Source organism: Lynx canadensis, chromosome X (assembly GCF_007474595.2).
Source record: "Lynx canadensis isolate LIC74 chromosome X, mLynCan4.pri.v2, whole genome shotgun sequence".
Lineage (NCBI taxonomy): Eukaryota > Metazoa > Chordata > Mammalia > Carnivora > Felidae > Lynx > Lynx canadensis.
Window position 1 is genome coordinate 41,994,402 of NC_044321.2, and position 27,011 is coordinate 42,021,412.

Below are 27,011 nucleotides of genomic sequence, written 5' to 3' on the forward strand. Positions count from 1 at the left end.
CAGGACAAGTGAAACCAAGACAGAACAGGGCAGGTATGTCAAAAAGTGAGGACTGAGGGGCGCCTGGGTGCCTCAGTCAGTTAAGCGTTGGGCTTTGGCTCACGATCTCCAGGTTCGTGAATTTGTGCCCCGCAACTGGCTCTGTGTTGACAGCCTGGAGCCTGCTTCAGATTCTGTGTCTCCCTCTCTCTGAACTCTACCCGTTTGCACACTCTGTCTCTCTCAAAAATAAACAATTTAAAAAAATTAAAAAAATAGAAGTGAGGAATGAGAGAGGAGAGGGATGAACAAGTTAAGACTGCAAGGGAGACATGAGAATGTAGGGGCAAAACATGTGACTTACACCCTGAATGTTACAAGGAAACAAGGAAAGGCTGGGAAGGTTTTTGTCTGTGCCCAACCCTGGCCCCTCCCTCATCAGTGCCCTGAAAGGCATTTTCTCTTGTGGGAGGATTTTATCTCCTCCCCTGGGGGTGAGGAAAGCAGTTTTCTCTGCCTGAGCAAGCCCATTTTTGATTCGGGAAGTGTCCCAAACATCTTCAGTGTCTATGGTATCTCTAATGGAGCCCTTCTGCACATCCTGGGAGCTATATAAGAGCTGAAGAGGGGGAAATCAAGTTTTTCTTTGTGGTCCTGCTTAAATGAACCCTAAAGGAGCTTTAGGATGGTACCACAAGGCTAAGAATCCCCAAGAGCTGAGGAGAGCTCCAGCCCACCTCCCTCTTGGCTCAGCATACAGATGCTCCATAATTGCCTCACTGTATCTACAAATGGCCAGTCGCTTCTGATTCTATAACATTTATTAAGTAGTGGGTTTCCTTGCTGCATCTACAGTGGCCAGTCGCTTCTAATTCTATAACATTTATTAAATAGTGGGTTTCCACACATGGCTTTTTAAATAATCCAGGCAGGGGGAGAAGGAAGAGGAGGACACAGTTGGAGTTCCCCTCCCACCAATACATAAGTATTTACATTTCAGCAACTGGACAATCCTGGCTCAGAAGGAGGCAGCAAGAATCCGAAAAAGATGGAGGGGGGGGGCCCAGGAGAACAAACAAGACTTATTTCCCCCACCCCATCCCCCAAAAAACCATCCACCCCATCCTAGCGGACTCTGGTGGTGTCCATCTTCCATTCCTTCCCCAAATCATGGAAGAAGGGTTCTCCTCACCAGAATAAGAGCACTTGGGATAACAGAGTAGGGTCCCCTCACCAAAAAAAAAAAGAAAATAATAATAATAAAATAAAATAATAATAAAAAAAATTTTTAAAAAGTCCTGGAATAACAATAGGGCATTACCTCTCCCAGAATTAACAACCCTGGGCTGAGGTAGGCAAGCAGCTTGACTGAATATAGACCCTGGGCTAGGGGAAAGGGTCCCTTTGCTAAAATAAGAGCTGCTGGGGCATTGGAAGGAAAGCACCCTTGCCCAAGTGAGAGCATTTAAACTAAGTGTGTGCGGTGGTAGCAGGAGGTGCCAGTGTAGGGGTTACAACTTATCAGAATAAGAGTCCTGGGGCTCAGAATGGAAGTAACTTCAAACCAAATAAACATCCTTAGCAAAATGAGAAATAATGGAAGTCCCCCCCTCCAGAATAAGAGACCGTAAGTTCTGGGAGGAAGGCTCCTTAGCAGGATTGGGATGGGGACTCGGCAGACTTGGCTTATGTCTCCTGATCCCTGATCCCCAATCTCTGACCCTAGTAACACTGGATTTTTACTGACCTGTATAACCAGGTCAACAGATGTCCATCTATCCCTGTGGCATGCCATGGGACGGGTATTTAAACTAGTGGGGGCCTGGCCAGGACTAGGGCAGCAGGGACCAGGCCAAAGGGGTGGGACCCCCCGTGGGGGCATTGAGGGATGCATCCTCAGCTGGTGTCTGCATCCAGGGGTCCAGCAGTATCTCCTCCAGTGAGGGTCGGGCAGAGGGTTTGGGGGCCAGGCACCGGCGGATTAGGGCACAGCAGTCTGCAGATCAGAAGTACACAGAAGATTAGCAGTCAGTTGGGGGCACTAGTCCCTGGGAAGGATGCAGTCCACTGGGATGGGACCAGTGAAGGCCTCACCTGGGGACACATGGGCAGGGAAGTGGAGCTCAGCCTCCAGAATCTCCTGGTCCCTCTCAAAGGGAATGTCCCCACACACCATGTCATAGAGGAGGATGCCCAGTGACCAGACAGTGGCTGGGAGCGCGTGGTACTGGTGACGAGAGATCCACTCTGGGGGGCTGTACACCCTTGTTCCTGCACACAAGCCAGAGATTAGACCACTCTCTGATAATGCCCTTCCCCCACCTCACCCTCCCCAGGAAGTGTGGTCCCCTCACCAGAATTAAGAGAACTCAGTACACGAGCAGGGTTCCCTCACCAGAATAGGAGCTCTTTAAAAATAACAGCAGAGTCTCATCATTAGAAAAAGGTAATAGCAGAGTGCCCTCAACAGAACAAAAGCACTTAAAAGTAACAGTAGGATCCCTTTACCAGATAGAAAAGGAACATTCAGGATAACACAATCCCCTTACCAGAATAAGAACCCTGAACAAGGTCTAGGCATTGTCAGAAGATGGACTTTATCAGAGGACAAGGCTTGAGCATTCCCAGTATTAAAGATCAAGAACCTTACAAAGGTGCAATACAGATCAAGGATTACAGGACACCCCAGCACTAGGGGCCAATGATCAAGAGACCACAAAGATAAAAGGTAAAAAATCCCCCCACTGAGATTTAGGGAAGACTTACCATCAAAATCAGTATAGGGTTCATCATGAAGTAGGGCACCGGAACCAAAATCAATGAGTTTGGCACAGCCCCGGCGAAGGTCCATCAAGATGTTCTCATCCTTGATGTCACGATGGACAACTCCACGAGCATGGCAATGCCGAACAGCTGCCACTACCTGGGCAAAGAGGCAGCGGCTTCGGCCTTCACCTAATGGGCCCTGCTCTGTGATGTAGTCAAAGAGATCCTGGGCAGGCAAAGGTCGCTCGAGGACCAGCATGAAGCCTTCTGGTGTTTCAAACCAGTCAAGCAGGCGGATCACACCAGGGTGCCCACCACCTGCACCCACCTTCCATAGCAGTGCCACTTCCAGTGGGCATGTGACTGAGTCTGACTGTGAGGGGAAGAGGAGAAAAGAGAGAACACAGACGTCAGGGCAGCAGCTGTGAGGCGGACTTCTTGCCTGAACTTAATTCATAGCCCCTCAGCCTCCTGACTTTGTGGTCTTCAGCAACCCACTTCCCTCCCTGAGCCTCAGTTCCCTAGCCTTAAGGGCCACTGCAAAGGTGGTTGGAGCCAAAATCCTATGAACATGTGGCTCAGTAACTATTTGAATAAATGAAAGTGGTTCTTAAAAAAAAAGAAGCCTTCTGCAGAAGGAGCAACTGATGAACACTACTATGTAATAGGGTATCTTTTGTTCACTGGCATCTCAGAAAAGATTACAATAGTACCTTACATACAGTAGATGCTCAATAAATAGCTGTTAAATAGCTGAAAGTACTCTATAGCATAGAGTCTAACACAGAGTTAGCACTCAATAAATACTATTATTGTGTAATAGTTGTAATGTTTTGTTCACTGACATAGCTCAAACACTAGAACAGGGTCTGGTAACAGGGCAGGGCTTAATACATGTTTGTTAAACAGGTAAAAGCAATTAGTAGAAAGGACCTAGCACAAAATTAGCTCTCAATAAATGTAATATTTTGCCAAATGCCTAAAACTGTGCCTGGCACATAGTAGGTGCTCAATATACATTTGTTAAATAGCTGAAGCTGATTAAGTACAAAGGAACAAAGTAAGAACTCAACATCATGTGATGTTTTGTCACTGACACCAAACATCTATAGAACTGTGTTGCAACTACTCAGTGGGACTTGGAACACAGTAAGCTTTGATGATGAAGCAAAACCTGAGACATACAGTCAGTGCTCAATAAAAGGCATAAATGCTAGGCCATAAAAGCCGCCCCACGCTAGAAGCCCAACGCGGGCACAAGGGCTGCCAGAAGCAGCCTCCCAGCCTGAGGTGGGGCCCTCTCCCGGCCAGTCCACTGACTTGCACAGCCGCAGACAGGTTTTCTCACGGTGGTGAAAATTCCGCTACTGCGCAGGCGCACCTTCTCCCTCCGGGTCCCACAACCTGCGCGGGCGCACTCTCCCCTAGAGTCCGCCAGGGGGCGCTCGCACTCCTACAACTAGCCCAGACCCGCCCAGTTGTCCGTTAGCGTTCTAACGGCCGGAGTGAAGCAGCCACTGTCACCATGGCAACCAGTGACCTCTGCCCCTCTTTCCCCACCAGCATGCCCCGCGGGCAGCCCCCGAGGCAATGTTCTGAGGGAGAAGGAGAAAGGCGGTTTGGAGGGGAGAATCCAAGGCCATGGGGGTAGCTGGGGTGAGAACTGTTTGGAGGTGTGGATGTCACCACAGGGGAGTAAACACGGGCTGGTAAGAGTGTTCTCACCATTACAGGGCCCAGGGAATCATACAAGCCCTAGAAAGGCAAGGGGGTGAGTCCCTCGCCAGGGCCCATCGTCAGAGATGGCGTCGCCAGGTCAGGCAGGACTCCAAAGATACTCACCAAGGGGGACCAGCCCAACACACGATTCCGGGGGATCACTTTGATGGCCACCTGGAGAAGGGGGCTGAGGTGAGGGGACCAGCGGACGACCCCCAGGCCCCTCCTAGTCTTGACCCTCACCCCAGTCTTTCTGGTCCCAACCTCGCCACGCCACAACCCAAAATGAGCTGGAGCTTCTCCCCTGCTCTCCAAGTCCCCAGAACCAAGTTCACCTCTCCCATCATCCTTAGCCCTGGGTTCTCCCTTCTCAGGCTTCAGGCCCCTCGCTCCAGCTCCTCAGCTCTGAATTTCCTAATACCCCAAGCCCTCGATCTTTCCATCCAGCTCCAAGACACCCCAACTCTCTACCGGGGTCCTGGTCCTCAGGACTCCACGCTGGACATCTGCCCTCAAAATCCCCCAAATCTCAGCTCTGAGTCTCCACCTTCCCACACAGATACATATCCCCTGGATCCCAGAATCTAGAGTCCTCACGACCTCCCAGTCTTCAGTCTCACCCCCCTGGACTTCCAGAATCTCTGCCCTGAAACCCCCCTCCCCCCACATACCCACCTGGATCGCCACACACACAAACAAGCGCGCGCACGTGCGCGCGCTCGGGCACCCCCACCAACCTGGATCCTGGTCCTCATGACCCTACCACGCACACATTGTTGGCTCATCCCCTGGTCAGTCAGCATCCCAGCCCCGGGACTCCGGGGCCCCGAGACTCCCTCCCCCGCCGCGCACACACACGCGCACACGCACACCCCTGACCCTCCCAGGACCCTCGTAGTGGATACCTGGAGTCGGTCTGTGACGCGATGTCCTGCGAAGACGGTACCAAAGCCCCCCTTACCAAGGAGAGGGCCAAGTCGGTACTCGGCCTCGAACGCTTCCCGATCCTTGCCTCCTACGCAGGCGGGGGCGAGGAAGTCAGGGTGGCTGCGTGCTGAGCCCGGCTGCGACCCTCTCCTCCCCTCCTCCCGCGCCGCCCTCAATCACTTCAGCCCGCCCGGCCTAGTCACGGTAGGGGAGCCTCGCTCACCTGGCGGCGGCGTGGGGGTCACCGGGGCCACGGGGAGACCTTGCAGAGGCTTAGTCAACATGGAGGAGGTGCTGCGCAGATTGAGCCCGCTGAGCCCGCAGGGCGTGGACGCCCGGGGCAGCGAGGCTGGTGAGCCAGGACTTGGGGGCGCCAGGGTGGAAGGCAGAGAAGCTGGTGGCCCAGAAGGGCCCTCAAACAGCGCAACGTTCGGATTCGACGCGCGCGCCAGCCCTAACGCTACTGAGCCGGGGCACGCGCCTCCCGAGAGAGTCGCCCCGGGCGACAGCCCCGCCCACTTGGCTTTGATCAATCCGAACGCGGCACCTGCTGTACCCCAGCCAATCGGAGCTAGTCCTTATTTGCATACCACCCTCAACGTTTCAAGTACCCCCTTATGCAAATACATGCCCGGATCTTCCGCGGGGGCCGGGCCCGCATGCAAATGTGGGGGGGCGCGCGCGAAGAGGATACCGGTTCTGGGAATCCCTTTGCAGCGACCGCATTTGTTTTGGTTGTTGCGGGAGGTTGTTTTTATATATATGCGTATGTGTATGTGTATAGATATAAACTTAAAAAAATAACTGCACCGCCTCCTTTCCTAGGAAGTTGGTTTGCAGCCGCTGCTTCGAGATTAGCGCGGAGATAATGCCAGGCCCGGCTTCTAAGAATGCGAGCCTGTGGCTACCCTGGACCCGGTCTCCGAAGAGTGCTCAACACCCAGGACCAGAGCCCTCAAGGCGACCGGCGGCTTCTCCCCCCAAACTGAAGCCGGGGATCCTGGAAGAATCCGCCCAGCTTCCAGGGAGGGGTAGCCCTCCTGACCACCACCGCGGGGGACGCGCTGGTCAAAGACAGCGTTCCCAAGCCCTGAGGCGGAGGCCTATGGTGTGTTTTTAGAGCCCTTAACCTGGCCAGACCTGGCTAGGTTTGGCCACGAGCCCAGTCAGCACGTCTAGAATCTGGAATGGCAGGGGGAAGTGGATCTTGGGCGGGGGTGAGGAGCAAGCCAGAGTGATGGTGGCGTGGGGGTATGCTTCCAAATGGCAGAGACGGACGGGGAGAACTCAGACAGGTGGCAAAATATCCTGTCACAAATTTGTGAAAAATAAGTACAGTGTCATGCCACAAGAAGATATGCACTCAAGGCACTCACGAAAGTACCATATGATATACACAAAACCCATACTGTCAGACACATTCATGTAAACTTACATGACACAGATGCAGACACGTACTGTCACAGAGACTGACATCCACTGTCAGGCAGGCATGCTGCCAGTTATGTCCCAGAATGACACCCAGAGAAACACTGTTACAGAAAGACAGGCACTCCAGAGAGACTCACATGGACCTACGTTGCCATGTGACAATGACACAAAAATGTCAGACTCACCACCACCAGAACTTGTCATGATACTGGCACCATCAGACACACACTATCACAGGAAGACTTGTACTGTCCCAGAAATGAGAGACCTCGTGGCTGTCACAGGAAGACACACAGATGCTCCAGAGACACACAAGTACTGCTCCAAAGGCAGACATAAATACTTATGCAACAGAGCCACATGGATAGGCAGTGTCACAAAAACAGATGTGGAGAGACCCAGTCAGACACACAATCAGCAAACATGCAGCGCTGTCACTGAAATTGTCCAGAAATAGCTACCTAGAATCTGTCAAAGGAATACAAACGGACATCCACCACATCAGAATGAAACCACAGATGCACTGTCACAGACAGACCCACGCAGACATGCACTTGTCTCAGAAACAGGCATAAACTGTCAGAGACAGAGTCCCACACTCAGTCACCATCTGACACACCTGGAAACAAGCCCTTGTCACACACACTGGAGACACTGTGAGAGGCATGTGAAGACTTGGACTCACCAAAGTCACACACAGACAACACTCAAAAAGCAAATACACACATGTACTCTCCCTTATTCATCCAGTATTTATTAGGGGTCTACCGTAAGCCTGCCAGGCCCTGGCAGGGGTGCAGATATTAAGAGATACACAGATTAAGTCAGGCATCACAGCCCTTGCACAGTTATTGGGGAAGGAGTAAAGACACATTTGTGGATAGAAGTGAGAATGTGGAGTCACACAGGGCTTCTCAGAAAGTGACCTTCTACCCATCTTGAAGGACAAGGTTGGGGGCTCAGGACAGGGGAAGGGCAAATTCCAGGCAGAGGCCAATGAAACTGGACAGAGCAGCAAGAGGTAGGCAGGGGCCAAATGGTGCAGAAACTTCAGTATTAGGATAATAAATACTATCTGCTAACATCTGAGCTCTCAGAACGTGCCAGGCACCATGCTATCATACATTATATTGACCACATGCATTCTCTCTCTGTGCTCACAACCAGAGAGTGTGAGGTAGTAGACATTAATCACTCCTGTTGGACACGTGGTAGGACCCTTGAAACTCACAGAGCCTATGATTTGACCAAGGCCACACATCTAGAAAAAGCCAGGTAGGTTTCAAACCAACTCTCCAACATCTGCATGCATGACCAGTGAATTCCACAGACACCCCACAGGTGGCCACCTGGCCAGCCATGCCCTCACCGGCAGACCTGGACATGCACCCTTCCACATGGGCCCCATTAGTGAGGCACAGCAAACAAACAAACCCCATTCTTGACAAAACATGGGGACCAGCCATCCTTCTCTGCCTTGACTTTACCCCAAGGAAAGGCAGACAGGGGTGTTAGAAGACCGGGGACATCAATAAGAAAGGACTTAACCATTCCTTAAACCCAGGAGGCCCACCAGTCAATTCCACTAAACTTACGTTGATATGAGGCCTCTGTTGTGCCTTTCCAAAGCATTCCTCATCAAAGATCACAAGGAAAGAGCAAACGTATGCAGGCAAGGAGGCAGGCAGAGAAATTGGAAGTTCAGTACCAGCCCTCAAGCTCATAGTCCTCTGCTCCCATCATACCCCAGGACACAAGGTGGGCAGGCTACACGTGCCAGTATTGAGGCAGGGGCAGCAGGCAAAGATGGAACTTTCTTGTTAGGAACAGGTCCAGAAGTTGGTTTAGTGAGCAGTGAATCAAATATGAACAAACCCCGAGCCCGGGGAAATACCGTACTGGAGAGCATGCAGCCCTCAGAGGTCAAGCCAAGGCCTATGCCATCACCGCCTCTGCCCAAAGCCCCACCCATCCCATGCCCCACACAGAACAGAGGCGCTCAGGGGAAACTGACATTTGGTTTTATTGTGCCAAGGACATTACAGATGGTGGATCTTGTCAACACCTGCAGGGCACAGGTGCCTCATCTGTTGAGGCTGCTCCCACTCCCCACTCAAATCCTGGGCAGGCAGTGGCTGCCATGATCCTCAAAGGTGCCTCCCACCCCAAGATTCCAAAGAGACCAGTGGTGGTGGTGGTAGTGGTAGTGGTGGTGTGGAAGCAATAGGAATGCAGCGAGGTCAGAGTCTCAGTGTCCAAAGCCCATATGACACCTGCCCCCCTGCCCCCCACCCTGCCCCGGCTTGCACTCTAGACACTGCCCACCTCCACAGAGCTGGAGGCTAGAGACAGCAACCACATCTTTGTGCTCCCTCTGTGGCCCATGGCCTGCCTGCTCCCAAACCAGAGATGCCGCCTTCACAGAGCCAATGCTGTTGTCTACATCATTTTGGATTGATTGATTTTATAAGATAAAAGTACATTTTAATAAAGAAAAAATTCAACATTGAAGGCTCAGACATTCTTGGGGTACTGGGAAGGGGAATTCCCACTTCTTCCTCGCACCTTCCCAGCATCATTGTGGAGGTGGGGGTAACAAGTTTTTCTGAAGTTGGAAGAAACAGGGCAGGGAGTGAGGGGGGCAGGGAGACTTTCCTCTGTCTGAATGTTTCTCCTCGGGGACTGCCTGGCTGCCAGTTGGTTTGTCTCTGTGTGCCTCTTGCCTATGTTCGGCACCCTTGCCCAAGTCCCCTGTGGAGTGCAGGGATGGTGCTGTGCAGGGGGCAACAGGGCACGTCAGCTGGCGAAGAGACGGGTGATGGTGGTGGTGGCAGCGATGAAAGGGGGTGCAGTGGTGGGTCAGCCAGAGGGAAGTGGGGAAGAGGGAAACGAAAGGAGAGAGGGAAGAAGGCAAGAGGGAAGAAAGCCAAAGAAGGTGGGTCGGCACCGGAGGGCAGGAGTGGTGGGGGTTGGGAGATGGTCTCCAGTCTCTGGGTCTCCATCAACTCTTGTCTGGGGGTGGATCTCTGTGCACTTTGTTTTTCTTCATACTGTCTAGGTATTCCTGTTGGGACACTGCCAGCACCGATGCTAGGATCTCATCATCATCCCAGTCATTCAGACCTGCTGGGCCAAGAGGAAGGGGAAAAGGATGATGGAATACTTCCAGCCCTCCTTCTCTTCACCCTTTGCTGATCCCTGGCTCTAGAGAGATCCTATCCAGGCCCCTCTACATTTCTATGGAGAAGGCTCCTCCGGGCCTATGGAATCCCATTCAGATCCCCCCTGGACACATCCCTTGGGTTTGAAAAATTCCCTTTTCTTGGGTAGATGGCCAGAGGTCTGGAAGGCCCCCCTCATGGGGTCTGTTGGTTCTTCTCTCTCCCCAATTCCCAGCTGGCCTCTGGGCCCCTAGACAGAGGAGGCTTACCAAACGCAGAGGGGGACATCTGCTGAATGAGGGCCCGGCACTCCAGAGCAGGGTAGAGGGACACGAGGGGGGGAGTAGCCCGATCAGCCCCTGCCGAGAACTGGCTGCTTGTACCTGGGGCAGAGGGATAGTCAGAGGCAGGGCCCAGGACCTAGGCAGCACCTCCTAACCCCGGCATGCTTCCCTGTCACCAACTCACTGACCTGGTGCACAGGGTGAAGGAGGTTTGGCAAGAGCTAAGACAGTGCCTGGGGAAGGGGGCTTGATGCCCAACTCGGTGTGCAGCTCAGGGTGCTCGGGTGAAGAGGCTGAACTCCGCTGCCGTGGGGACCTATTGGTCCACTCCTCTAGGCCACTGGAGGCTGCTGCTGTGGCAGAACTGCATGTGGCGCTGGCTTTCCGGGGCTGCAGTGGGAAGGAGGAGGAGGAGGGAAGGACCAACGCCAGTCATGACCCTCCTATGCCCCATCCCTAAGGGCTGGCTCCCTCCCGGAATCCTGGCTATGATACAGTTTCTACATAGGCCACCATCATTCCTGGGCACACAGCAGACCACAGGACAAAGGTAAGCTCCTTAATCCTCCCTCACACCCTTACAGCCAATTTGACAGGGAACCTATACTCCCACCTTCAAAATCCATTCAGACTCCATCCCCTTTTCTCCTTCCTTCCTAGCCAGCTCCGCCATCAGTTACCACTGGGACTATTCTAGTAGCCTCTGCCTCACAGGCCCCTGCTTCTACCCCTGCCCCCTAGATTCCATGTTGCACTCAGCAATCAGGGGGATCCTGTCCCTCCTCTGCTCACAACCCTCCAAATGGCTTCTGCCTCACTCACAGTAAAAGCCAAAGTCCTCACCACAGCCCACAAGCCCCTTCTCAATCTGGCCCCACCACCTCTGACTTCATTTACTACTACATCTGCTCAGCCACACTGGCCTCCTGACCACACCCAAATCACACCAGGTGTGCCCTACCTCAGGGCCTTTGCTGGCCTTCTGCCTTGCCTGGCACATGCACTTAGCTAACTGCTTCACCTTCCGCAAGCTTTTGCTCACATCTCACCTGCTCTCAGGCCTACCCTGACCACGTTATTTAATACTGTGACCTCTCAGCGCCCTTAGCCCTACTCATTCCCTTTACCCTGCTCTACATGTTTCATCTGTCCCACCTCTCAACTAGTGTACTCATTATGTTTACTGTTTATTTTGTTCCACTCTGCAAAAATGTAAGCATCACAAGCACAGGGATCTGGGCCTGCCTGGCTCACCAATGTACCCCCGTACACTGAGAACAATGCCTGGCACAGACCTGCGATCAATATTTGTTAAGTAAATGACTCAACTCTTTCCAGCATCTACAGTCACTCTAAACTCCTTGTGATTCCTCAAATGCCTGCCTGCTCTGCCTCCTCTTTGCCCTAAACATTCAACCTTCCTGTGTGAAGACTGATCAGAGCCCCCACAACTACTGGTCTCCTAGACAGGGTCAAGGGCTTCACTGATGTGTGTCTTCCTCAGTAGACAGGGGATCTCTGAGAGTGGAGCAGGCCAGACCTGATTTTACATCCTCAGCACAGAGCCTGACGCACAAGGACCTTCAACAAAAGCCCGTCCCTCTGGAACTACCCATCAATCCCACGTGTCACCACCAGTGGCTGGCCTCCCTCACTCTTTTAGAGAGCCTGTTCTGCAAAGGTGTTGAGAGTTCTAAGGCACAATGCCAAGACTTAGGCCAAGATGAGGTACAGAATGGGCTGGGAGCTTCCTTTTCTCCCAAATGTCAAAACTGCTTAATTTTTTTCTGCCAGTATGGGGGCAGAGCATGGGAAGTAAGGGGTTCTTGGCCAGGCCAGTGACAGAGCCCAGGACACACCTGGCTGGGGCCGCGGACCTGGCGGGCCTGTTTCTCTTGATCCCGTAGCCACTGCAGGTAGGATTCCCGAGCCACCTGCTCCTCAATGGCCTCGTTTGTGGCCTCCCAGTCTGTGGCCCGCTTCTTGTCTTCCAGCATCTGCTGTTCAATCCATGACTCCTCTGATGTTTTTATGGCATTCTTCATCAGGGACTGCTCTGCAAACTGCAAGGCACAGAGGACAGGGATGTAGGGTGACACTCTGAACTCCAGCCAAGAGACAGAACTGGCTCAGGATTATGAGTCTGTAGGCTCAGAAGACAGGGGATAGGAAGGCAGGTACTCCTACTAAGCACCCCCCTGAGCAGGCTGTCTATTCATCAGGTATCGGGGGAAGGCAGGCTGGGGTAGTGGGATTTGTCACTCCAAACTCCTACACTCAGAAGCCCTGCTCCCAACCCCAAGACACTTTGACTTAAGTACTGTCTGGGGCAGCCAGGTACTGGAATTTAAAGACGCCTTACCCAGAGATGACTCAGTTTCATAATGCTGAGGCCTTCCTCACCTATGCCCACATGGGACAAGGAGAAAAGATCACCTGACCTGAAAAGTTAGCTGTGTGTACACAGGGCGAAGGGAGTATTTGGACATTTAAGGGGACAAGAGGACAGTACTGTCATGGTATAGGGTATTATGAGTTGTGGGACACCGTAGGAAAGTGCTTTTCGTCAGGCTAGGAGATATGAAATAATGAGAAAAATATCAGAGCATATTCCAGGCATTAAGTGTAATTATTGCTCAACAAAATTCTAACATTATTTTAATGCAGATATACACACTACACACCAATGTGTGTGTGCACTAAGTTATGATGTAAAGCGTAGTTTTTTACACATGTGTAATAGTCCAAAAAGTATGTAAAATTGTTAGAACAAGTCAATTAAAAAGTGGGCAAAAAAAGTCTAAATACACAACCTCCTCAAAGAAGATATAGAGATGGCAAATAAGCACATGAAAAGATGCTCAACACCATTTGTCATCAGGGAATTGCAAATTAAAACAATGAGGTACCTTATCTGTTGGAGGTATCAGTAAGAACTGCAGCTTCATATAGATACAGATGGTTACATAAAAAAATATTTCTAGATAAGAGTATACATAGAAATATTTCTAGGTAAGTGTATACATATGGGTTAGTATACACAGATATATTTCCTTGCTCTGTCAGCTGAAGGAGCCTAGAAGCAAGGACACCCCAGTAACAAGGAGCATACTCAACATCCAGATCTTGATTTTTCTTTTTAAAAAATTTTTTAATGTTTATTTTTGAGAGAGTGAGCAAGCAGGGGAGGGGGAAGAGGGAGGGGGAAGGGGGAGGGGAAGGGGGAGGGGGAAGGGGAGGGGGAAGGGGGAGGGGGAAGGGGGAGGGGGGAGGGGGAAGGGGGAGGGGGGAGGGGGAGGGGGAGAGGGAGGGAGTCACACAATCTGAAGCAGGCTCCAGGCTCTGAACTGTTAGCACAGAGCCTGTCGTGGGGCTCGAACTCATGAACCACAAGATCATGACCTGAGCTGAAGTTGGATGCTTAACCGACTGAGCTACCCAGGCACCTGCAGATCTTGGTTTCTAATAACACACTCCAATAAAGGGAACCAGGGATCTTGGGAGAAATGGCTGGTTCTAGAATTGGGGCAAGAAATACACAAGATGAACCTGGAGCACCTCATAGTGCCAGAAGCTACGAAAGTGCTACAAAATGAAACAAAATAAACAAACAAAACCCAAAATTTAAAACGGCCCACCACCACAATGATAGGGGGATGTCAACGAGATGTAGGAACCAACTAAGAGAGCTCTTAATAGCCAAAACTGGAACAATGTGAGCATCAAAATCAATAAAAATAGTACTGGGTTACAATCCAGTATAAAAGAAATACCCTTGAGTCCACAGTGATATAAATAAATGGAGGACAAGAGACCAATCTTCCTTGCAGAATTCTACAGTTTATATAGATACTACGCCCTCAAGAAGATAGAGAATAACCTCCACTTCTCAAGTGTGGGCTGTACATAATGGTTTCCTTCCAAACAGGACAGTATGAAAAAGGGAATGGGGAAAGAGAGTAATTTTACAGTGGAGAAAATCTGACAAACACTACTTCCACTATCAATCAAGGTCAACATCAACAGTCATAAATCATGTTCACAGTATATACTACTGACATGATGTGATGAGAATGGCACTTTTACCACTGTGATCTTTCTCCCTAAAACCAAAAGCCCCAGTCTAATCATGAGAAAAACATTAGACCAATTCCAAAAGAGAAACATCCTACGATATACATGACCAGTACTCTTCATAACTGTGAAGGTCATCAAAAACATTAAAACATGAGAAACTGTCACAAATAAGGGAACCTAAAGAGACATCATGATTTTAGTTAATAACAATGTATCAGTATTAGTACAAATATTATAACAAATGTCAATTCCAAAAGAGAAACATCCTACAATAAGTGACCTGTACTCCTCAAAGCTGTCAAGGTCATCAAAAACATGAAAATGTGAGAAATTGTCACAAATAAGGGAACCTAAAAAGACATCATGATTTCAGTTAATAATAACGTACCAATACTGGTTCAAATATTATAACAAATGTATCATAGTCATCTAATGTTAATGATAGCGAAACTATTGGGCTTGGGCGGGAGAAGCGGAGAGAAGAATACATGGGAACTCTATACTATCTTCTTAATTTTTTGGTAGATCTAAAACTTCTAAACCATTAAGTCTAGGTGCGCCTGGGTGCCTCAGTTGGTTGGGCGTCTGGCTCTTGATTTTGGCTCAGGTCATGATCTCCTGGTTCGTGGGATCGAGCCCAGCTTTGGGCTCTGTGCAGAGCCTGCTTGGGATTCTCTCCCTCCCACTGCCCCCTCCCCTTCTGGCATGCATGCATATGTGCTCTCTCTCTAAATAAGTAAATAAACATTAAAAAAAAAACCCAAGCCTACAAATAAAACAACAAAAAAAAAAAACTTAAGGCATTCACATTTTTTTAAAAAAAGGAAAAAGAGGGGTGCCTGGGTGGCTCCCCAATTGGGTGTCTGCAGCTCAGGTCATGATCTCAAGGTTCATGAATTCGAGCCCCACGTTGGGCTCTGTGCTCACAGCTCAGAGACTGGAGGATGCTTCGAATTCTGTGTCTCCCTCTCTCTCTGCCCCTCCCATGCTCGTGCTCTCTCTTTCAAAACATAAATAAACATTAAAAAAATAAATTTTAAGGGACACCTGGGTAGCTCAGTCAGTTAAGCATCCAATTTCGGCTTAGGTCATCATCTCACGGTTTGTGAGTTCAAGCCCCATGTCGGGCTCTGTGCTGATGGCCTGGAGCCTGCTTCAGATTCTGTGTCTCCCTTTCTCTGCCTCTCTCCCTCAAAGGTAAATAAACATTAAAAAACAATTTTTATGTAATTTTTTAAAAATAATAAATAAGGAAAAAGAAAAATGAGTGATCAGACCACAGAAAGTCACGGATGAATCTTAAATTTAAATACGTAGTGTTATGTGTGAGAAGCCACTCTGAAATACTGTAGGATTCCAATTCCATGACATTCTAGAAAAGGCAAAACTAGATCTGTAAACAGATCAAAGACAAAAACAAGGAAACTCAGAGAAACTGTCAGAGCCAAGAGGAGCCAAGACAACTAAATGTAGTATGGTGTCCTGGACCAGATAAGATCATAAGGGAAAGACTGAGGTCATTTAAATAAAGTACAGTCTTTAGTTAATTATCAATATTGCCTTTTGATTGTGACAAATGTTCTATGCTGACATGCTAATCAGAGTGGGGAACATGGAAATTCTCTAATTTCAGTAATTCTGCCAATCTAAAACTATTCTAAAATTAAAAGTTTACTTAAAAAAACAAAACAAAAAAACCCTCCATTGGAGGGTGTGTTGGTGTTAGGGTGTGCATTTCCTAAAATGAGGCAGGGGCACTTTCTGCTTATAGGAAGTGAAACCTGAATAGAAGATAGCAAAATCCCCAGAAGATGACTGTTTATGAGAGAGAATGAGAATGTCAGCATGTGCTGGAAAACATACTGCCACCTTCTGAGCACCTACTAGGCACCAGGCTCAGTGTTAGGCACTTACTGTATAGGCTGAGCTACTAGCCCAGATTACTTGGGTAATCTACCCTAGGTCCCACAGCCAGTAAGTAGTACAGCCAGGCCCGCACTTTAAGTCTCTGAACACAGCTGTCTATAACTGCTGAGTTTCAGAAGAGGATCCATGTGGGTGCCAAGATACCCATACCAAGCCTTGGTTCACAGTTCTCAGATGTGCCTCCATATCACAAAATGTCAACCATCAACAGGCATGAAAGATGGGTAAGCCAGCTGGGACAGGCAAATGGAGACCACAGACTGAGCCCTGAGATCCCCTCGAGTTAACTCCCTATTTTTTTTTTTTAATTTTTTTTTTCAACGTTTATTTATTTTTGGGACAGAGAGAGACAGAGCATGAACGGGGGAGGAGCAGAGAGAGAGGGAGACACAGAATCGGAAACAGGCTCCAGGCTCTGAGCCATCAGCCCAGAGCCTGACACGGGGCTCGAACTCCCGGACCGCGAGATCGTGACCTGGCTGAAGTCGGACGCTTTAACCGACTGCGCCACCCAGGCGCCCCAAGTTAACTCCCTATTTTTATAAAGGTGAGACCTCAGGGGCAACTCAGAGGGGACAGGACATTTTTGTGGACTAGGGCATAACTGAGACCCCAACAGAGGTTTTTGGCCTCTGTATCTAGCAGTCATCCTGAGCAGGGGGACCCACTTACCCCCGGTTTGAATGACGGCAGGCCTAGCCCCACACCAATGGTGGCCTTGTTGGGATTCACCACTGAATTGTAGTGGATATTCCGATGGTAGCTGACGCGGATGGGTTCATCCTCATTTTGATGGATCCCATGGAATGTGTTGATGGGTTCTGCAGAGAAAGAGAAGGAAGGAGCATCCACAATGGGCCAGGCAGGGCAGGCTCGGACCAGGTGCAGTCGGTCGCTCACCTACCCACCACAGAAGTACCTGTGCTGTACTGGTACACCTCCACGGGCCGGTTGTACATCTCTGCCATGGCCTGCATCTCAATGTGGTTGCCATGGCAGTTGTTTTTCCGCTTCCTGTTGATGTAGGTGGTGAAGTCCTCTGTGACATAGTTGGAGAAGTAGTCCGCATTCTTCATCTGCAGAACAGATTGGAGAGTCAAGGTCTGCGGGGGGAGGAGATGCACCCATACTGCCCCCACCCCAAGGCCTCCACAGGGTCTCACCAGGTAGTCCATGCAATGCTTTCGTACAACCTCATGCATGTCCTGGTCTCCATATACCTGGTCAGCTGTGGGGAGAGGAGAAAGGAGAGGCTGGGGTTAAGAGCTGCCACCAGAAGAGTTTGGAGTCATGGAACATCCTTGGCGGTGGAGGGCTGGGGGCCAGAAAAACTCCTTTTCCTACACTAAAGGCCTGGAGAGTGCTAGGCTTTGTGGGCTGGAATGGGGTCATGGAAAAAGAGGCAGGCAGGGACAGTCTTTAGGAACAAGAGTATAGGCGAGAGGAACACAACCACAGTCCTCTCAGGCAGATGAATTTGTCCACGGCTTGCCAAGCCACTCAGACAAGTCAATAAACATTTTAAGTCCCCTAAGTGGTCTTGAGCACCAGCAATTCCACACTCCCCCTTCACTCTTCACACGAGGAACCCAAGGTTCAGGGAGAGTTTGTGGCTTCATCAAGGTCACACAGCAAGTGAGTCTGACAGATTCAACTCTAGAATCCAGTTTTCCTGACTCCTGGAAGCCAGCATGGCCTCTGTAGGTTAAAAAAATGAAAAAAGAAGAGACAAGAAAAACAACTGGGCTCCAAGCCTAGTTCTGCCAGGTCCTAGTGAGCTAAGCGACTAGAAGAAAGCAACCCAAGTGTTCCGAGCCTCATGTGCCTCACACACAAAACAGGAACAAGTAGGATGATTCCCTAGCAGGCCTCTTGTGGGATCAATGAGATAAAGGGTATACGGTGACTAGCACTGGGCTTGGGACAGACCAGCCACTCAGCAAATCAAGAGTTCCCTACCCATAGTGGGGCCTGAATGTGGGGTACTGTGAAGGTGAGAGAGGTGAGTAAAATCCTGCCCCTGCCTGCAAGAAGCACGTAATCTAAGCAAGAGAAATAACACACATATGAACATAACTTAAACTTAATTCAGGAAATTAAGTTTAATGGCCCAAATGGTCTAGGCATCATGGGGTTTTGGTCAAAATAAGAACCAGGCTCCTCCTGCCTCACTCTGAGGATCTTCACACATGTCATTTCCTCTTTTCAGGGCATTCTTTCCATTCTCCTCGGCTGCCTACCTGTCAAATACCCATGTGTTCTTTATACAGTTCCCCATCTCTCCCACCCTCCAAAGCACTTCTATCACCAGATTTATCAAAGATGTATGCAGACTTCCTCTGCCTGAGCACTCTGACTTCCACTGAGGGCTGAGAGCAGTTCACATCCAAGTCCACCCCAGCTCAGAGGCCAATACAGTACAGGAAATCGGGAAGAGCTTGCTGACTGGATGGATAGGCTGGGGTGGGGGGAGGCCGGGAGTCTTGTCCCTGGGAAATTAAAGTGGGCTTGAAGACGAGGCCCACCTGGTGTCCACTGGCTAAGACAAAGAGGGAATTTCCCTTTGTCTCCCCAAAGGACCAGGACCACTGCTCTGATGGGATCACCCGGGGCACTGGGGCAGGGTCAAGTCCCTCAGGGGACACCACAGAGTTCTTCCATGAGAGCCAGTCTGCCTTGGAAGAATCGCCGGAAGAACGCCTTTGCCACCCTCCCCCTTCCCTCCCTGGAGGATTCTGTGAGATAAGGAGAAAAATGCTACTTCTGAGATAGAAAACGGGGCCAATGCCTGTCTCATGTCCTCTTCGGAGGTGCAGAGGACTGAGGGGGAGGGGAGCTGTGAAGGCGGGAAGGGGTAGCCCCTTCGCCGATGTAAACAAGGATGTGGGTTCTGCGGCCACACTCTTCCCCACCCCCAGCAGCACTTCCAGCAAGTCACGTGCCCTGAGCACAGGCTGGGGGCCCCCTGCTGCCGCCTTTCTTAGAAGCCAGGACCACAGAGCCCTCTGTGGCTGCCGAGAGCTATTTATGTAGAATGAGCTTGGGGTGCTGAGGAGGCAGTGCTGCCAGCAGCTGCAGTAAACAGGAACTGAGATGGCGGCAAAGGGGTTAAATAGGGGCCGGGCTGCGAAGCTCAAGGAGGTGGCTGAGATGTTCCTAGGGAAGGATCAACAGGCATTTGCAGGCCTGGGAGATGGATCTACCTGAGCTAGATGCCAGATGCAAGAAAATGGAGGAAAGGGGAGACTGGGACAGGGAAGGGAACTGAGGGAACCTCATGAAGGTCCCCCTGCTCCATTCCCCTGCCACTGTCTCCTTTGCCTTAGCAGAAAGGCTCTGCTGCCTCCTAGCTGTGTGGCACTGGACAAGACCATCAAGCTCTCTGGGCCACAATGTCTTCTTCCGAAGTGGGGAGAGTAACTCCTCTTCCTTTCACAGGGAGCTGTCAAGACTAGGGGTAGGGTTTGCTGAACACCTAAGGTGTACTAGGTGTTCAAGAAATGGGGTTCCATTTATTACGAGTAGACGCTGACTCTTTCAGATGGCCAACCACTCACAAGTCAGTCAGAATGTCACCGGAACCACTTATTTAAGCCCTTCCTCATTTCTGTCACTTCCTCAGCCAGAGGAATGCCCCAAACTTAGGAGTCTAGGCTGTCCCTCCTCACACAGGCAGGACTGGGTCTCAACCTTTACTGAATTCAAAGGTCCACAGGTCTACCTTCTGTATCCATAGTTCAAATCTTTAGCAACCAAATTAACATCAAATCAATAATACAAGCTTCACAAACCAGGGCCCTTAAGTGTGGGCAAGGTATAACTTTACCTTCCTACCTACCTCCCTGTAAAATATCCCCTTCTCTCTTCAATTCTAAGATGCACTGGTAGGTGGTACCACACATGCATTTAAATCGCAGCTTTTGTTAGGGGTGGTAGTGGCACGGCACGACCCACCTACCTGATTATAAGATATACCCCAGTTTGGGGAATCATACACATGGAAGAAAATATGTTATCTGAACCAGCAAAACGGAACAATAATACCTCCCCAAAGAGGGAGAGGAGAAGGGTCTTTACAGTGATCTAAGGCAGGGAAAAGCATCCAGGGCAGGGCAGAAACACAGGCAGCCCTCACTGAGGCGGTGCTTGCCTGACTTTGCTAGCTCCACCTCTGTCCTCCAGAAAGCCCTCCTCCTCCGAGAGGGTAGCCATATGGGACCAGGGGCTAGGCTGGGCTGGATTTCCCTGTGGGGGCCAAGGTGGGGGAAAGGGCCAATGGACCTGCAGAGGTAGGGGAATTCAGAGAACTTGTTTTGATAGAAACTGAAACTCCTCTTCTTGCTGACGCTGCACTTGTGGGCAACGTGCACCTGCTCTCCCTTCCCAGAGTCCAGCTGAAGGGGGTCCCCACTACCTCACCTCTGTCCCCAACCCAAAGAGCGCTCAGAAATCCTCAGGACAGTACTATAATTGGTTCCACTAAGGTCTTTTCACATTCCAACTTCTTCCATCTTCACCCCAAAAAAGCCCTACTTTACACAGGAGGGATACTGAGGTACAAAAATACAGCACAGCTGGCCCAAGGCCACACATCTGGGAGGGTGAAGGTGAGGCCAAGCTCTCAAGAAATAACCAGTGACTTCAAACACTCATGCTCCAGGTGATGTTACCACCACTCCCAATCCACCTATCACCTTAGCCACCTGACTGCCTAGGCAAGGCCTGATTCTGTCTGCCTCAGTTTCTCCACCAGCACAAACAGGAATCAGCTGGAACCCAGGAAAGGCCTGGGAGTGAGCAGAGATTACAGAGAGGTCAGTATCCCACACCGGTCCTTTCTCTGAGCGTGCTGAGACACCAGCACAAAAATGCATGTGCACACACACACACAGCCAGCAGATCCTGCCAAAGACATTCCCTGAGGCCAAATATCCATACCACCCTGACAACTACAGAGACCTATTGTATTCCACAAGTAGTTGCCCTTGCTGCTAACCAAGAAAGACTAAAGGTTGCACATGAGGCAAGGCTGTACAAACTGAGGACCCCCACCTCCTTCCTACCCTTTGCCAGGGGCTTAAAGGGAGGGAGGAATAGCCAATAGCTCTAACAGACTTGCCTCAACCTCCTTCCCCTATTGCCTGAGGGAAGGTCCCCCAAACCTCTGTAATCCTTCCTCCTTAGTCTCCCTAAAATAAAGTCACTATTTGCCAAAGAGTTATGTGCAGAAGCAAGACAGGAGAGCCTGGATAATCTAAAGGAGTTTAATAAAGTACAGGGCTCTACCATTTGTTTTAGAGGCACCTGGGACCTGCCTCCCCACCAGGCTGCTGCCTGCCTGCCTGCTAGAAGAGCCACAGCAAGTTCTGCTGAGGACAGAAAAGGAAGCTTGGTGTCTGCAGGGAATCTAAAAACAAACCACACAAATGTGTGTACACACAGCAGCAGGGGGAGACAGGAACCTGATCTGTTCCCCACTTGCCTCCTGGCCCACTGTGAATGCCAGCCCCACCAAGAAGATGAGCCAGAAAAAAAGGCCTCACCTGCCTATCAAGCAAGCAGCTGTTGTGTGCACCTGGCCCATGGCCCCAAATGGCACACCCTCAGTGGGGGAGACATCCTCAATTAGGGGGAGACAAAACTCAGTCCTCTTAACAGCCTGTCTCTGAGATGCCTGCTCCTCTACTTAAGGATTCCCATGGCAAAGATGGGAAAACTGAAGGAGGCAGGGCAGAAAGAGCCCAGTGGAAACTGGTACCATGGTGGCCCATGGGAATTTTCTCCTCTGGCCTAGTTCAACCTCAAACACCATGTTCTGACACTGGCTATGTGACCTAGATAATAACGTCCTGGCTTTCTCATAAGGCCTCAGTTTTCCCATTAACAAAACAGTCAAAATTAATCAAAGATACATCCCTCCAATGCTGATGGTCCAGGCTAATGTTTCTGGGCCCCACCATTGCAACATGTACAACTCCAGCTGTTTCCTCATGGCCCATGCAGACAGATGTACGTGTGGCCTCCACTTTGCCCACAGAGGCCAGGGCCAGAGGTTTTTGCTGAGTCAAAGCCATGTGGGGAGAGGGAAGAAGGAGAGAGGCAGACTCATGTTTCCAGGAGGAGGTTATCTGAACATAGCAGGGGCAGGGTGGGCCACCAGACACCTCAGGAACTCAGACTTGTACTTCTACTCCACCCAAGCCTTCACTGATGCTCACAAGTCCCCAACAGGGGGTAGTGGGAGAGAGCAGTGAATACTGGTTTACAGTACGGACACCTGGACTGCAGAGGTAAAACAGAGGGTAGAGAAGCAAAGCTGAGAAGGCAGGGCTTTCCCAGGGTCATAGAAAGAATGTGTCCTTGGGATACCTCTGGGTCCCCATGCCAGCTCTACCACTAATGACCCTTTCCTGAGCCTCAACCTTCTCACCTGTATCATGTGATAATGATCCCAATTTTGCAGGTGAATCTGAAGCACCAAGCTGAGTGCCAGCGAACAAAACAGTCAGGGTCAACAAACAACAGAGTGGTCTCTGTGTGTGCAATCCCCCTCCAACTCCAACCTTCAGTGATGTGCTCCTTCCACTATTCAATGCATAGCAGGAAGTCAGAAGCTATAGGCCTTCTCACCAGAGCTCAGGGCAACTACCACCTGTCCCTGTACAAGCCAGGCTGGAAGCAGAGGGGCAGCAGAAAGCTGGAGGACAAAGTCCCTTTCTCGGGCACATGTCCTGTGCACTCTGCTGCAGGGAAACTTCCAGATGAGGCCTGGAGACCCAGGGGCCATGTACATCTAGAGAGAGGCCATGGGGCTTCTGAGGTTTTACAGAGAAAAGCCAAGGGCAGCTCAGTTGGGGGAAATGGGTAGCCATAGTGCTGATAGGGAAAGGCCTTCAACCTGCCACGGTCAGCTCTTCCTATAAGCTCAGGCCCTTTACTGGAAGGCCTGGGGTGGGGGCAGGGGGAGTGTGGTGTGGTATCAGAGGGTGTTTGGGGAGGTCAGCTAGATGGACATACGTGAAAATGTTGCTGTTGATATGGGTTACTACATAAATCAGGTCGTTACTAGCCCCAAGATCTGCCTCAAAGACTGCCTGAGACCAAGTATACCCGGCTACATTCTCTTACATTCACTCCACTAGTAGCCCTGTTTATCCCACATCTCGCCTGAGGTTTCAGCACAGGGCCTAGCACCTAAAAGGCCCCCACCTATTCTTTCTTTGCCTTCCTTGGTCCAAGATGCCCCCAAACCCAGCACTTTCTCTAGGAAACATTCCAGGAGAACACAGACTTGAGCCACAGGGGGAGGAGGACTGGGATTTTCCCAGGCCAGCACAGACCTCTGCCTGGACCTCTTCCCCTTGGTAGAACTGGCAGGCAAGCACTCACCCCATGTAAACTTCTTCCACCCATTCAACAAACATTTGTGGCTCTGAGACACCACCAAAAACAGCATTCAGGCTTTACCAATGCTACTGTTCCGAGGGCCTACTGTCAGGCACTAAAGGGATTTACTGAAGTAATCTCGTTTATCCATTGTAACACTGGGTCTCTCAGCCTCCTGTTACAGCCTTGGAAGTAGGCTCAAGCAAAAAGAACTGGTTGCCCAAGTTCACACCAAGAATCAGTGGCACAGCCAAAAGTGGAGCCTGAGTCAGTCCAGCCCACCAGTACTCATGGGGGCTAGCCACAGAGAGGATAGCAGACCTTGTAGGGATTCAAGGAGTCCTTCAGAATCAGTACCATTTAACAGATGGGGAAATACAAGTTTTTGAATCAGGGCCAGAACTAGAAGATAGCGCTTCTGACTCCTAGCTGAAAGCTGCTATCAGAGAGCCCTTCTTCCTGGTAGATTATCAGAGCCCCAATGGAAGGGTCAGATCACATTCCCCAATTTCCCCGGACACTAGCACAGGGCCTTACAACTGCCTATTGAGTCACAGGTTCAGAGCCAGAGGGAGCTCAAAGATACTGCTCAGACTGGACAGTTGATGGCATTAAGGAATTATGAATGTTGTTAGATAGGATAATAACACTTTGGTTATGTTAGGAAAAAACAGAAAGAAAGAACCCTTATCTGCCAGAGAAACATACTTAAGTATTTAACATATGAAATGATCCAATGTTGGGGTTTTGCTTTAAAAATACTCTTGCTTCAGGACAGTGAAAAAAAAGTGGGCAAGATAGTGATAAAACAAGGCTGGCCATGTGTTGATGACTATTTTGAAGATGAATGATGGGTACATGAGAATTCACTATTCTACTTCTGTGTAAGTTTAAAAAAATTCCATGGTCCCAGGGTGACAGCAGTGTGCTGTGGTTAAGAGCATGGGCCTCAGACTAACCTGACCCAGAGACCCCTGACTCTACTATGTACTACCTGATCCTGGGCAGGTCACTCCCCTGCTCTAAGCTGCTTTTCTCATCTGACAAATGGAAACCACGACAGTCCCTACACTTACCTAGCCTGGGGGAGAATTAAAAAGGGTTTCCTTTAGTGGCTGACAGTGCAATCTGTCACCAAGTATTGTTATTTTCTTTATCACTATTACTGTTGTTATTACTTCCGTGCCACCACACTGCCTCATGACCAAAGGCTAGAGGCCAGATACTAATTTGAAGCTGGGGCCTGGAATCCTGAAAAGACCAGTAAACTCTACCCTCAACCCTATCTTAGGGATTACTCCTAAAAATTAGAAGTAGCTCAGGGGCATTTCTAGGCCCTTGAAGGCTGAGGCAGAGACTCACCTACAGCCCGGAAGAGACAGGCGCCGTCCTCCTTCATCTGCTTGATGATGAAGCCCTTCTTGTCCCTCAGGGCCTTTTCAAACCAGTGCTCCTGCTGGAGGGAAGAGGTGGGGGTCAGCAACAGGAAAGACCTGTACCCCCTCCCCATGGCCCTGCCCTCCAATTCCCGAAGGGCCTAGCTAAATGGCAGGGTCAAACTCCCAGCCCTGTTTGACACTCTATGCATGCAAAGGAAGAGGAGACCCTTTCTTTTAGGGAACTGGTCATTGTGTAAGCAGAAGACTTGCTCCCAGAAGGGCCTCATCTGCTTTCTGACGGACCCCTGCTGACCATGTTGGGAATCCAATGCTTGGCCTTCCCATAGGCAGCGGGAGGCCCTGACCCAGCAAGTACCTGGAGGTAGGGGGCAGCAGAGAACCTGGCTTTACCTCAAGGAGTTTCACCTGGGGATCCTCTAGTCACTTAGGGTAGGGATGATATGGAGGAGGGAGTAAATGGCAAGAGCCTTTGTATAAGGCAAAATACATGCAAGGTATGATTTCACTTACAATTGAACAAGTTTAACATACATACATGTGACTATACATATAAGTATACAAACATGTAAAAGTTGGGAAGACCATCCAACAAAATACCCCTAAAAGTTGGCATTACAGGTGATTTTGACCGTCTTCAAGAAAAGTATGCAATCCCTTGTCCAAAATTCCAAAACTCAAAAAGCTTTGAAAACCAGAAGTCTTCCTCTAATTCATCTGCCATCATAACCTGACCTGAGCTGGCGAGAATGTATTTATCCCCCACTTGGAGGTGAATATTCAAACATTGCCATGCAGAAACATTCAGGTGTTCATGAGGTACTGCCACAGACTCCACGAGAGGTGTTACCAAACACACAGTATATACATCAGGTGATTTTTCTAAATTCTGAAATTTCTCTAAATTCCAAAGCACATCTGACCCCAAAGGTTCAGGTTTAGTGTGCCTAGACAAATGCGTATTTTCAGACTTAAAAAATAATAATGGATGAGCACCTGGGTGGCTCAGTTGGTTAAACATCTGACTCTTGGTTTTGGCTCAGGTCATGATCTCAGTTTGTGGGATCGAGCCCTGTGCTTACAGCATGGAGCCTGCTTGGGATTCTATCTCCCTCTCTCTCTGCCCCTCCCCTGTTCACTCTCTATGTCTCAAGAAATAAATAAACTTAACCCTCTGTTTGTCCCTCTCCCTGTTTTTATATTATTTTTGCTTCCCTTCCCTTATATTCATCTATTTTGCATCTTAAAGTCCTCATATGGGTAAGGGGCATTAAGGAATCTACTCCTGAAATCGTTGTTGCACTATATGCTAACTTAGATGTAAATTTAAAAAATAAATTAAATAAAAATTAAAAAAAAATAAACTTAAAAAACAAATCTCTCTCTCTTTCTGCCCCTCTCCCTTGCTCACATAAGCACACCCTCTCTAAAAAAAAAAAAAGTAGATGAATAGGCAGAAAAGAGGGTATTTAGGGCAGTGAAACTACTCTGTATGGTACTTTATAAGTGGGTATGTGTCAGGGCACCTGGGTGGCTCAGTCGGTTAAGCATCTGACTTTGGCCCAGGTCATAATCTCATGGTTCGTGAGTTCAAGTCCTGCAACAGGCTCCATGCCAACAGTGTGGAGCCTGCTTGGGATTATTTCTATCTCCCTCTCTCTCTGCCCCTCCCTGGCTCATGCTTTCTCTCCCTCTCAAATAAAATATAACTTAAAAAAAAAGTGGTTATGTATCATTATTCATTTGTCCAAATCCATAGAATGTACAACACCAAGGGTGAAACCTAATGTAAACTGTGGACTTTGGGTATTTATGATGTGTCCTACATGGACACTGATTGTAACAAATGCACCACTCTGGTGGGGGATGTTAATAATGGGGGAAGCTATGCATGTGTGAGGGCAGGGGATATATGGGAACTGCCTGTTCAATATGAGAACTCTTTTGTTCAGTTTTTT

The 27,011-nt window shown here is 49.7% G+C and overlaps 2 protein-coding genes across 7 annotated transcripts in view; both read right to left on the reverse strand.

Annotated features, from left to right (window-relative positions):
* Positions 1–782: 782 nt before the first annotated feature.
* PIM2 (Pim-2 proto-oncogene, serine/threonine kinase) lies at positions 783–5,861 on the reverse strand. The gene is made up of 6 exons (XM_030306428.1): positions 5,615–5,861; positions 5,370–5,479; positions 4,588–4,638; positions 2,746–3,118; positions 2,074–2,250; positions 783–1,975 (listed from the first exon to the last, which is right to left on the reverse strand). Exons 1-6 carry the CDS (start codon positions 5,673–5,675, stop codon positions 1,812–1,814), a joined length of 936 nt encoding a protein of 311 aa, XP_030162288.1. The 5' UTR covers positions 5,676–5,861; the 3' UTR covers positions 783–1,811.
* Positions 5,862–7,563: 1,702 nt separating this feature from the next.
* Positions 7,564–27,011, reverse strand: part of OTUD5 (OTU deubiquitinase 5) — a 29,572-nt gene continuing 10,124 nt past the window's right edge. For 2 of the 6 annotated variants that reach the window (XM_030306430.1, XM_030306433.1), the window contains 8 exons: positions 25,019–25,112; positions 17,434–17,498; positions 17,190–17,346; positions 16,943–17,091; positions 12,127–12,330; positions 10,456–10,657; positions 10,253–10,366; positions 9,824–9,945 (listed from right to left, as the gene is read on the reverse strand). In XM_030306430.1, coding sequence (XP_030162290.1) covers positions 9,824–9,945; positions 10,253–10,366; positions 10,456–10,657; positions 12,127–12,330; positions 16,943–17,091; positions 17,190–17,346; positions 17,434–17,498; positions 25,019–25,112 — 1,107 coding nt within the window. Of the gene's footprint in view, positions 9,949–10,252; positions 10,367–10,455; positions 10,658–12,126; positions 12,331–16,942; positions 17,092–17,189; positions 17,347–17,433; positions 17,499–25,018; positions 25,113–27,011 lie in introns of all 6 variants that reach the window. The other 4 variants (XM_030306431.1, XM_030306429.1, XM_030306434.1 and 1 more) reach the window with 4 other exon arrangements.

Coding starts and splice junctions, on each gene's coding strand:
- PIM2 (XM_030306428.1), bottom strand. CDS start 5,675: ATGTTGACTAAGCCTCTGCAAGGTCTCCCCGTGGCCCCGGTGACCCCC. Junction 3,119..4,587: donor TGTTGGGCTGGTCCCCCTTG/GTGAGTATCTTT, acceptor TTCCCCTCACAG/TCAGACTCAGTCACATGCCC. Junction 1,976..2,073: donor CCCTGCCCATGTGTCCCCAG/GTGAGGCCTTCA, acceptor TCTGATCTGCAG/ACTGCTGTGCCCTAATCCGC.